At 39.9% G+C, this 12,476-nt stretch overlaps 2 protein-coding genes across 2 annotated transcripts; both read right to left on the bottom strand.

The window, feature by feature from the left end:
- Positions 1-1,540: 1,540 nt before the first annotated feature.
- Positions 1,541-2,368, bottom strand: LOC311034425 (E3 ubiquitin-protein ligase RNF13-like; the record flags this gene model as incomplete). Its single annotated transcript, XM_084042306.1, has 1 exon — positions 1,541-2,368. The coding sequence occupies one exon, from the start codon at positions 2,366-2,368 to the stop codon at positions 1,541-1,543; it is 828 nt and encodes a 275-aa protein (XP_083898432.1).
- A 3,690-nt stretch (positions 2,369-6,058) lies between these two features.
- Positions 6,059-11,734, bottom strand: LOC311035257 (uncharacterized protein). The gene is made up of 4 exons (XM_084043358.1): positions 11,204-11,734; positions 10,076-10,216; positions 8,089-8,499; positions 6,059-7,606 (listed from the first exon to the last, which is right to left on the bottom strand). Exons 1-4 carry the CDS (start codon positions 11,610-11,612, stop codon positions 7,335-7,337), a joined length of 1,233 nt encoding a protein of 410 aa, XP_083899484.1. The 5' UTR covers positions 11,613-11,734; the 3' UTR covers positions 6,059-7,334.
- Between the last annotated feature and the right edge of the window lie 742 nt (positions 11,735-12,476).

Below are 12,476 nucleotides of genomic sequence, written 5' to 3'. Positions count from 1 at the left end.
TTTACATTTTGTTTCTTAATAGTTTGTTTCTTAAGAGTTTTGGATGATGTGCATCAACAAGGCGTTGTATCGTGAACTTAGATCGGCTCTTTTGAGCAAAGAGATTTGTGTAGACTAGAGGGGAAAAGGAGGAGACCATAGACCCCTGGGGGTCTATTAAGTAGGGTTTAAGTGATTAACATTTATGCACACATTAGATGTAGCACCACAGTAAGCTCTGAAAGTCATTCATGGGATCACAGTTGGTGGTTTGAATGTGAAACCCAACAAATCATAGTGGAGTGCCCTGTTGCATATCAATGGGGTGTGTAGGCTACTACTATCAAACCACTGCTGGAGAAAGTCTTCTTTAGTTATTTAGAAATATGTACGTAGTATGTACAATTAAAATAGAATAAAGAAATGTCTAAACATGTCACATTGTGCGATCAATATATTAAATAATGAAACTAGCCTAATAAATATACAAACCAAAAATACTTCAGATATTGGGATGAATTCTCTTTCATGGTTTGTAATCTGTGTCTTATACAGTTGGCAGGTAGCATACTTCAATTCAATTCAATGGGGCTTTATTGGCATGGGAAACATAGTAGGCCACATTTACATTGTCAAAGAAAGTGTGAAATCAACAAACAAAAAAATGGTACAGTTAATAATATACAGTAGCCCTACTAAAACAATGAGACATTGCATGCACTGTGTACTAGTGCAGCTTTGTAGTCAAGTATAGCCAATGGTACAATAAAATAAAATAACTTAAAAAATAGAAATACAAGCTGAATATTTTTGCTTCTGCTGTTGGAAAGTCACACACACACACACACACACACACACACACACACACACACACACACACACACACACACACACACACACACACACACACACACACACACACACACACACACACACACACACACACCTCGTTGATGGCAAGTTGCTTCCCAAGAAATCTCCAGAGAATCAGTCATTGATTGCTTTTCTGTTTGTTCCTGGAGACGATTCATCCAATACTATGCGTGATGCTTTTTGTTCCCAATTCTAGTAGCTGTCCCCACCCTCTTCTCAACTTCTGCTATGAAATAACCAGTAGTGGATAAAGCACTCAACCACAGTACTTGAGTCAGTATTCAAAAGTACAAATTACAACGTATATTTCTTTACATCAATGCGTTGCTGACTGTATGGAATTTAGACCCCCCCTCCCCCACAAAAAAAAGAATATCCACCATCATAATATAGTTAAAATAGCAGATCTACAAACTGAAGTAAATACTCAAGTAAAGTGCAGATACTAAAAAAAATTACTTACAGTACAGTACTCAAGTTACTGTCCACCAATTGAAATAACCAGCGATGACCATGGGATCACAGTCTGTTGTAGTCTTGAAAAGCCATCAATCACTCCCTTTATACAGGCTATCAACATGCCACATCAAATTAAAACCATCTTGTTATAACAATAAATATGTTCACGTTTATGGCGTAGAAATAACACATATAATGCAAAAAAACAAACAGTTAAACTAAACAAAAACTATGATTTGATGCACAGCACCTCCACGCACTGCGTGCAAACAGGACACGTCTTCTTCATGGTGGTCAGCCAGTGGTCCACACACTTTGTGTGGTAGGCATGATAACATGGCAGGACCCTGAGCTTCTCTCCTTCCTCGTAGTCTTCCAGGCAAATGGCGCACGTGTCGTACGCCGCGTCCCCTTTCTTGTACGTGTGGATGGGGAGCTTCTTCAGCAGGAGTCTATTTAGCACAAAGTTGCTCATCAGGAGTATAGCAATAAAGGGGAAGATGATTATGCAGACAGGCATGATGGTGAGTACAATGATGACGAGATAGGTGAGGAAAAGCGGGTAGATGGAGAGGACAATGTGGGCCCCCTTGTCATAAGTATAGTCCTCTTTCAGGTAGATGGCGGTCTCCTCAGTCACAAACACAGTTGGAATTTGTATCTGCTTCCTAACATCTTTGGAGTCCAATCTGATGAAGTCATTGGAGTCCACATTGTGAATTATGGCCGCCTGGTATCCTGCTTCTTCAGCGTTGAGGACCTTGATGTAAAAGTTGCAGTCAGATCCGTTGATGAGGATGATGAAGGGCAGGGGGAAGGCTCTTCTTCTCAGAGATGGTGGTGGTGCGTTGATGGACTCACAGGCATTCTCTGGCCGCGCTACAACCAAGAGGCCCCTCAGTCCATCGTAGAGCTTGATGTGTTTGCCGAGATGCACTGGAAGGTCTTCAAAATTCATCCTTTTGTTGTCGTATGAGTAAGCAGAGATGTCTGCCTGTACAGGCAGCAGGTTGAGGAGGACAGTTAAAATGATATAGATCCCTGTGGTCGACAGCATTGTTGTTATGAACTTAAATTCCATCAAGGAGTCAGAATTCCATGAAGGAGCCTTTTCAGTGTGTTAGAAAGTCAACAGTCAGCCAAGGATCTTGTGAGTAGTGAGCACACCACAGGGCTCTGAGGTCTCACACATTTTACTCCATTCTTTGAGACACACCTCTGAATGAATGTGAAACCCAGCGAATCATAGTGGAGTGGCACAGCGCAAATTAACATGACTGGCCCTATTGCATATCAATGGGTTGGCCCTCAGCGTCTCTGACAGGCTGCTTTGGTTTCTGGTGCCCATGGTGCTTGGCTTTTCAGTCTAGCTCAGAAAATTCATGCCTTTGGTGGACATGCTAATGTGGGGCTTTGTCTCCGACACTGCTGTGGCCCAGAGGAGTGCTACAGGTATATCACACAAGGTTAGTGTCCTGCCCGCTGCCTCAGGAATGAGCATATCTAGTATGAAGTGAACCTTCCTTTAAATGCTTTTTTAATGATTATGACACGCCCCTGTTCTGGTCATAATAGGCAAAATAGCAGATGTACATGTGTCACGCATTGTCAGCTCGTAGATGTGCTATTTTCAGCAAGAGATAAGGTGGAGAGGGGAAAAGGGAGGGGGCCAAGTATAGACCCCTGGGGGACCCCTGTCAATAGTGGTTAAAGCACACTTAAAGATTCTTAAGTCTATTCGCAATGTGATGAAACGTTGTGAATCTTTGGTCTGAACTATAGGTTTTACAAACTGGCTTTTCATTTATCAGGAGTTTAAGCCTTCAGGCTATTGTTTTATCTCCTCCTCCACAATTGCTATATTCAGCCATGATGTTATGTAAATTGTAGAGATTTGAAACGATGCACACTCATAATAAATGTGTGAAAAGTGGACATTGGTGCTATAATTAAAGTTAACAAGTCAATGCATTTTTTTAAAGGCCACAACTCCCTCACCCTTTGTGTGATTGACACCCAAAATTGAGTGTAAGAAGGGTTTGAGTTGTGTGGGAGCCTGTGGGAGTGGGAGCTGAGCAAGAAGGGGTCGCTAATGCATTACCACGAACCATTATTTCTTATTACAAATAATGCATTCTTTTCAATGTAATGACAAGCATTGTTTATATTAATTCGATAAATAGGCTAAAATAAATATTTGTTTCCTTCAAAAAGAACTAAATGGACCACAGCACAGTTTGTTCAGTTGCCCTGGCCCTGGATTGTCATATTTCAGACTATTGAAACTTTGTTGTTGCAATATTGCCAGCAGTTGTGGTTGGTTGATACAATTACATTAGTTATTTTTGACACCCCACAAAGCTCAGATTATAACTCAAAACACTAGTTTGAGTGTTCCCTTGAAGCATGTGAGTTTCGCAGAACTCACATGTAAAAGCTGTGAAGCTTCCAGCTTCCAGCATGTGAGCTATGAGCTAATGAATTTGAGCAGGGCATGGCCTATCACATTAATGACCATAACTCAATACCATCCATCACTTTCAAAATTCTCAGACATTTTCCTCCATATCTGTTTTTCCCTTAACAACTTGGACCCCAGCATGCCTATTCTGGGGGAAAAAAATAGCAGATCTACAAGCTCAGGTTGATCAGCTATACTGTGTCACGGTGGATGGTGTTTTTTTATAAGACGTTAACAGATTATTGCACATTCACTAACCCCGTCAGACCAAAAGCAGACAGTTTAGGTCAAGGCCAGACCGCAACAATGCAATTAGCCGCAACTCCTTGCAACAAAATTGTTTTAAGGCCAGTCCACACCAATGCAACTCCTTACAACTGCTATTGGGGATAATGGTTGTAACTAAGTAGTTGCATGTTCCAAGGAGTTGCATTGGTGTGTACTGGCCTTTAGTCTAATTATTTTATTCTTTATTGTTATTTCTTATTATCTCCGCCAGACCAAAGGCAAGGGGGAGGTTATGTTTTCATCCCTATGTGTGTTTGTTTGTTTGTTTGTGTGCTTGTCTGTCTAGGGCTAATCTCGCAAACTACTGGACCGATCAGCGGAAACTTTCTCGTGCACACTGCCAGTAGACCAAGGAAGGAACACATTTGTTCACATAATGGAAAATCAATGCCGGTCGGATCGTGCTGAAGCCTTGCCAAATATGGAGTCAGACATCATAGATATGTTATGGATGACTGACGTCATAGACTTCAGTCTCCCAAATATGGAGTTCCACTCAACCTGACAGATTTGTTCCACTGAGCGCACTTTCTAGTTTTAATTAATCTTAATTAATCTCTTAAACCCTATATACTTAGTCGATTAGAGTTGCCCAGTCTCCCCCTCCTTTCTTTCCTTTACACTAAATATCTTTGCAAAAAACAGCGAGTTGCGATGTGACGCATTTTGAGCTGGTAGATCGACTATTTTCACTGACTGTTCGCCCCAGGGTTAATGTGGTTAAGTTGTATCTCTCTACTCTTATCTCTACAGATCCCCACAGGGATCAATCAAATCTAACATTACATGCAGATTGGATTAGTGAGTCTTTGTGTGTAACAATTCATAATCATATTTATCATCATAATTATTTGTCTACAGTAATATCCAGTGTGTTCATTAAACTCTCAAAATGGACCCAAAAAGATCGAATTTGTTAGTTTCAGAGCTACATTTATAGTATGGATTTTGCTGTCAGATAGTCTGTCACGTGTCAACTGATGAGCACACATGACATGCCATGATTAAGTATCAAAAGAAAGAAAATGTCAGCTTGATGCTCTGAAAAAGTTTCACAGTGCAAAATCAGCAAATTACATTTTGACCAAATTTGGTCTTCTTCAGGTGAAGATAAATGAATTGACCCAGGACCTTTGTCTAGGCTTGTTGTGTCACTTGTTGTGAGCAGAATGATGAAACGGGGGGAAAATATACAGGATATAATATACACACCAAAACGCAGAGACATACACATTTTATAAGGAATCCCACTTCTATGATTTGCTATAAGATTACCAAATATAAAAATAAAAAGTTAGATAACAAAAAGACCACTACAAATGTGACAGTAAAAGCATACAAAGGTGACAGTAAGCGACCTCACTGCTAACAGTCTATCAGACATGTCAGTGTTCAATGCACTTTGACCTGGTGCTCATTGCTAGCAATCATTGCTAGTGCTTGTACCGTAACAGGGGTGTCCCCAACTTTCCAGCTCTTTAATAAACAGAATTATTTTTTTTAGGTTGTGACACCAATTTTATACAAACAGGAGAGAACTCATGCAGAATTCAGGATAATCAAGTGAAATTGGAAGTGATGAAACAAAAATAAAATAAAATGAGCCGGAACACTACAAAATGTAAGACATTCAAATTATCTTTGTGGAGTTCTCTCTCCTGATTGGAAAAAAGTTGGTATCCTGACCTTAAATGTATTTTCTGTTTGCTAAAGAGCTGGAGAGATGCCTGTTCCCCGAATAAACAATATAGCAATGATTATATGGAATATAGAGCTTAATTAATACATAATCTCCCAAATGTACACCACCTGTGAGTACTGTGATAACTTTTTATATTTATTCAATATTCAGTAGCTGTTTTTTTGTAAATTAATTCTGTCAGTCTGGGCCTCCCCCTGCTGGACATGAACTATTATGAATAGCATTCACTTGATACAAGGATGTGGACCAGAGAAGCAATTTGAATTATTGAAACTATTTAAAAACGGATTGAAGTAGCAAATGCTACAACAGTGAACATAATATTTAAGCTATGAAGTGCACTAAATCCGTTCATACCAGGTAGTGAGACCTGTTTATATATTTAGCTTTATGTGATTAAATTGAGACAAATCGATAAATCTGTTTAATTCCATTTTTGCTCTGGATGTCTTTATTTTTATCATAACAACAGTTATTCTTAATATGCAAGGTGGAGTACAACTGTCACATACTGGTACTGTACTGTACGTCTTGTTTTCAAATCTTTGTGTACAAATATGTTCATATGCATTTTAGTCAATAGAAATACAACCAATCAAATAATTGTGATTATATTAATGATTATTTATCAAAAAAAAGTATTAATACTTTTGTGAAAGCACCAACAGACTTGATTTTTGTCCATATCGCCAGCCCTAGTTCCATCCTTCCAGTCACATGGCAGAACCACACTGTTAGGATTAGTTCCAGTTAGTATCATGTTTACTGACACATATTTCCAATAACTCTCTCCCCATGAATTCGGAGGCTGTCCCCCAAGGTGCTTTGTATCAAACTGATAATAACCTTAGTAAATGCTGGGATCTTCACCTCTGCACACATCATCTCTCTACACTCCACAGCCAATACCATTTCACCTGGCAACAGATTCGGAAGAAAACCACTGTTCTCTCTCCCACTACGGTCGCTGGCCCATGATGAAGACGCTGAGCAAACTCCTCGGCTTCTTGCTGATAACCATATGTAACTGTCAGATATTGCTATCAACTATTACTAAAACAAATCACAGGTTGTGAATGATCCTCTTTAAGATAAAATTCATGTTTCCAAAACGCAACATGCAATGAATAGATTTCAAAATAAACAACAGACACCAACACAGTAATAACGCTCAGATCTTTGTGTTTATCTAATTGAATCAAAAATAATCAATCACCACCAGTCTGTTGAACCCATAGGATATTATACGAGTCCGAATGCACGCGCTCACCAAACCGAAAGGAAAAAGTTTCAAAAGAAATCCAATGAAAACGTAACCCACTTAAGAAAAACGAATCCAACAAAATAGACAAAGGATAAGATGAGTGCCCATATCTGGGCATTATCAAAGTTGCTATTCACAACAATTCATTAGAGACTTGTCCTTCTTGCAGGAATGTCTCCTCAGTGTCCACAGGTAAAAAGGTCATACCTCTAACCAGTCTCACACAATCTAACTAAAGTATTCTACAGTTTATGCTTGCATGCAAGATATAAAAAATGATATAAAATGGAAATAAAGTTATTAGAAAATTATATTACAACTTGCTTTATATTCTCCTCGATTTCTTGTTTTATTTTCTCCTCCGACAAAGGCTGTGGTCTCTCCTCTGCTTCTTGCTTTATTGTCTCCTCTGCTACATGCTGTGGCCTCTCCTCTACCACGGTCTCATTTTCAGTCTCGCTTTGTTGGTGGTGTCTCTCGGACTCTGTCTGTGTCGCTCTCTCTGCATTGTGGCCCATGTGTAGCAATCGTGTCAAGTCTGAGACGGATTTCATCATTTCAAATGCATATGATGATCTACCTGTAAACACACGACATGTTATTTAACGTGGGATGCAAGAATTATCCTAATCAGAAAACTTGTTTACAACTGGCAGATACATTTGCATGTACTAGGAATCTACAAGCTCACAAAATGTCGCAATGTGACGTGTGAGCTTGTAGATCTGCTATTTTTACCAAATGCTCACCTATTTTCAGAATGCTAGGATTGATGTGGTTAACTTTGACTCAAACTAAAAAAAAAAATTACAATACAAAATTACAATAAATGTATGTTGCTATATACTAGCAACATACATAGCAACAGGAACCCCAAAAGGGGTTCCCGTCCTGAAAGGTATAGCTACAAATAGGGGTTCCCGCCCAAATGGGAGATGACCGGAAATCATTCAGAACTCACTTCAGAATGCATTCTAAAATGAGAACATAATTAGTTTATTATTTCACTTTTAGAATGATACTCAAATCAGTATTTGTATTAAACTAAAAAGGTCTAAATACCTTCAGACATTCCATGAGTAGCAGGAGATGCTCCCCAAATGGACTCATGAAATGGACTTGCATTAAAGCTGTTGTAATGTAAATCGGGTCCATGGTGCTGGCGATCCGGTGGGTAAAACGGATGTCGTGGTGCAGGTTGGCGGAGAACACCCAGGACTTCTCTGAAGAGTTTGACTTGAGTCTCCTGCATGTCTCTAAACATGGACATTTGCCAGGTCCTTTCGCTCTCCTCCCTCTCCATTGCCTTCTTCCGAAGACTCTCCTCGTAGTCTCTCTGCTCCTGCAGTCGGAGGTGCTCTCTGCGGTAATACTCCCTGTCCATTTCACCAAAAAGCTTTTGCATGTCCTCTGACATCTGCTGGAGCCTGGAGGTTTTTTTGGCCTTTTTTCGCAGAGGCGGATGAGGAGATTCTAAAGCACACACAAAAGGACATCAACAACTATTAGTCAAGTCACCCACCATTATGCTTAACATACAAGTTAACATTAACTTGTATGATGACCAAGCAAGGTACAAAACTGTCCTGTTAAATAAAATGCCATGTTTGTTAAGTAAAATCTCAATTTCAATGGTCGTATGCATACAGTGGATTTCCACATATCGGCTATAACTCTAAGCAAGCAACTATACTTAATTAGCAGCAGTATTAGACATTACTGTCAAGTCCTTCTCTCATCCAATAGCACACCCCAGTGCTATTGGATGACAGAAGGACTTGCCAGCATGTCTCAGTGTGCACACACACATTTTTATTGTTCTATTGTTGTGTTATTGTGCTACTATTTTCTATGGAGATTAGATGTCTCATTTGTGATTTATGTCCTGGGTTTACGTTTGGTTAGAATCACAGGAAGGATAAAGGAAATATGCATGACGATAAGTTGCTAATGGTGATGTACCGTTTGCAAATATTAATACAATTATATCTGAACCCTAATGTGAGGCTTCTGGTTCTCAGGGCAAACTTATGATACTTTGCCCAGTAGCCAGAGGCTCCTGGAAGTCAGAAGCTCCTGAGCAGCAAGGATTTACCACAAATGAATGTCTGTTTGGTGGAGTCACCTTAGATTACTACTGTATGGTGGCCTGGGGAGTAATGATACAGTATGGCAAACATGCATAATGACCTTTGGGGTGAGTTTAATTTTCTTAAAATGGGACTATAAATAAGCCTTGATGCAGGATGCCATGTGAGAATGGAATTGGATATCTGAGGGGGTTTCCATGGATACTACGCCCAGGGACTTTCTTGACCCTAAATCCGCCCATGGCCTGCATCCACCAACCTGGTCCTCCAGGGTAAAAAACAAGACTCTCTACCCAAATATGGCACACTGCACCCAAGCCCCGGTAACTCCTCATCCATCTTAGTCCTGATCTTATTCTGTCTGCCTAAAATAATCTATTATGTCCTTTTTCTTTATATGTGCTTTTTTGTTACAAAACCATGGACGATGATGAGCACCCATCCCCTGTGTTTATACATTTTAGAAGTAGATATGTCACTTCCAGTGAATGTTCAACTCACTGATCATTACAATAATCACAGTGGTGTAAAGTAACTAAGTACATTTACTCAATTACTGTACTTACGTACAATTTTGAAGTATTTTTGACTTAACTGGAGTATTTCCAATTTTCAATACTTTTACTTCTACTCAAATATTGTACTCCACTACAATTATTTGAAAACTTTAGTTACTAGTTACTTTGTAGATTTTGATTATTATTACGAAACATACGTTAACTACTTCAGCCCTATTTTCTACATAGGCTATTTTTCAAACATTTTGGTACTTTTACTTTTGGAACGTATATTTTGATACCAATACTTTTGTAATTTTACTCAATTAACATTTTGAACACAGGCCTTTTACTTGTAACAGTGTATTTTTATATTGTGGTATTGCTACTTTTACTTAAGTAAAATATCTGAGTACATTTTCCACCACTGAATAATCATATCTTTACAGTCTAAAAACTCACCTGTTGGACAGCTTTCTGTAGCAGGTTCTTCTAGGCCCACTTCGACCTCCTCTTCCTTTGGGGTTGTATGTGTGGTTCTGTCGCCGCTAGTCTCATCATCATCATGATCTCCATCCATGGTTGTATCCCCGGCTCCTAGGCCTGTCACAATTATTACATAATCGCAATTATTTTTGCATAATCGCCATAATCGTTTCTATGTTGAAAAATGTCCATACATTTTCCAAAAATAGCTGAAATAGCAGATCCACAAGCTTACAACATGTCCTTGTCAACGTGTAGATCAGCTATTTCCGCTATTTTTATATTTATACAAGTATAAAATGATTAAATGTCAGTAATTTCTTTGTATATTGAAGTAAATTATTTGTCATATCTGCCCTGTGCAATTTACTTTATTTACAAAGCCCTAAATCTTTATTCTGTTCCAATGCCAACATGTTCAAACACAATTATATCGTTAATCGCAATTATTTGCATGACAATTAATCGTCAATTTAAATGTTGTAAAGGTGATAGCCTTGGATCAAGACTATCATTGATGTATTTTATCGTTTTTTACATTTTTATATTTACAGTCTTGGCTAGCACCCCCCAGTGCGACCTGCACTTAAACCAGTAAAGCCCGTGCTTCTGCATACATGTACAAAACAATTGAAATTAAATGCTTACCCGGTTGCCCCAAATGTTAACCCACGCTTCGGAGTCTTTGTGCAATGTATTAGTCCATATTTTTCAATAAAGAAGTGTTTTAATCCCGTCTGTGTCGGATTATGTAGGAAGTTCCCTTTATTCCTCAATGGGCGGTAATGACGGGGCGCACCCGGTGAAAACCGGAATTACACTCAATGTAAACAGGAAGTAAACGTGGGGGGAAATGGCGTTCGGCCACAGACGGGATTAAAACACTTCTTTATTGAAAAATACAGACTAATACATTGCACAAAGACTCCGGAGCGCGAGTTAACATTTGGGGCAAGCGGGTAAGCTTTGTACATGTACGGAGAAGTACGGGTTTTACTGGTGAAAGTGCAGGCAGCACTGGGAGATGCCAAGACTATCGTAGATACGAAAGTAAAAGTCAGACTCGATAAAATACATCTCTGATGATAATGGTGACATCCCTACCGGCTCCACCATCCATCGTCTCGGTGGTGTTCTCCTCAGACTCCTCGGGCTCCGCGGCGGTGCTCACAGCCCCGGGGTTCGCAGCCTGGCCGCCGCTGGACCCCCAGATCGACTCGCAGATGTCGAAGTACGGCCACTGCAGCCTTGCGCTGCCGCTCCTACCACCACCGTGATGCTCGTTCACCGTCTGGTACTTCTTCCGCAGACTCTTGAGCTTGCTGATCACCTGCGCCTTCCTCCGGATCCACCCTCGTCCGCGCAGCGTGTCGGTGATCTTGTCGTAGACCACCGCGTCCCGGACGGTGCCGGAGATCTGCTGGATCACGTCGGCCTCGGAGCGGATCGACAGCAGAGCCCTGATTTCGGAGTCGGTCCAGTTGGCGGACACCGTGTGGCAGGCGTTGGGCATGATGGCTTAACGCTGTGTTTGGCTGTTTAGTTTATATCTATGGTTTTGATTGCATTGTTTTTCACAAAAATATGATGTTTGTGTATGTCCCGTGCAGGTCCTGTTCCCACATTACACCGACATGGAACAAAACCGTTGCCTGTGGATTAACGGCAGTGTTGCCATATTTCATGAGAGAAATAAGCAACCAGTGTGAAAACAAACCCAAAAGAAGCAACTAGGCCACATGAGCACTTTAAAGTTTAAACCTATAATATGCGTCGGCTGTTTGAAAATAGCTGATATTCAAGCTCAAGCTTGTAGATCTGCTGTTTTCAAAAACTCTTGAAATAAAATGTGGAATATTTGGAATCTTTTTTTGAAACATTCTAACAAATGCTCCCTGCTGGCACAAAACATTTATGAAAATATTTGAGAACCACTGGTTAAAAATGTTTTACAAAACTTTGGAAGCAAGCCGAAATAAGCAAGTACACGTTAGAAACAAGCCCAAAAAACCACAAGCACCAATTTTTACAAGCAACTTTACAGAAAAATAAGCCCAAAGTCGCTTATAATAAGCCGACATGGCAACACTGATTAACGGCTCAATGCATGATGTGGGAAAAGGATTATTAATGTGGACCCGGATGTATTGTATGGAAGCCCTACAAGGACATGATGTCTCCCTTTGTGCACTTGAATTTGAGATGGAGAACAGACTGATGATCTGATCGGATCAGTGGAGGAAAAAGTATGCACATTTTTACTTAAGTAAAAGTATCAATACTGCAATGTAGAAATACTCTGTTACAAGTGAAAGTTCGGAATTCAAAATTCACTTGAGTAAAAGTACAAAAGCATTGGTATCAAAATGTACTTGCA

The sequence above is a fragment of the Gymnoscopelus microlampas genome, assembly GCF_963454915.1.
Source record: "Gymnoscopelus microlampas genome assembly, chromosome: 19".
NCBI classification, from domain to species: Eukaryota; Metazoa; Chordata; class Actinopteri; order Myctophiformes; family Myctophidae; genus Gymnoscopelus; species Gymnoscopelus microlampas.
Note: the sequence above shows the minus strand (reverse complement) of the source record. Positions and strands in the feature narration are given on the sequence as shown.

Excerpts from the sequence above, each read along its gene's own strand:
- LOC311035257 (XM_084043358.1), bottom strand. The coding sequence starts at position 11,612 with ATGCCCAACGCCTGCCACACGGTGTCCGCCAACTGGACCGACTCCGAA. Across the intron at positions 10,217-11,203 it reads GACGATGGATGGTGGAGCCG|GCCTAGGAGCCGGGGATACA; the intron begins GTAGGGATGTCA and ends TAATTGTGACAG. Across the intron at positions 8,500-10,075 it reads TACAGAAAGCTGTCCAACAG|AATCTCCTCATCCGCCTCTG; the intron begins GTGAGTTTTTAG and ends TGTGTGCTTTAG.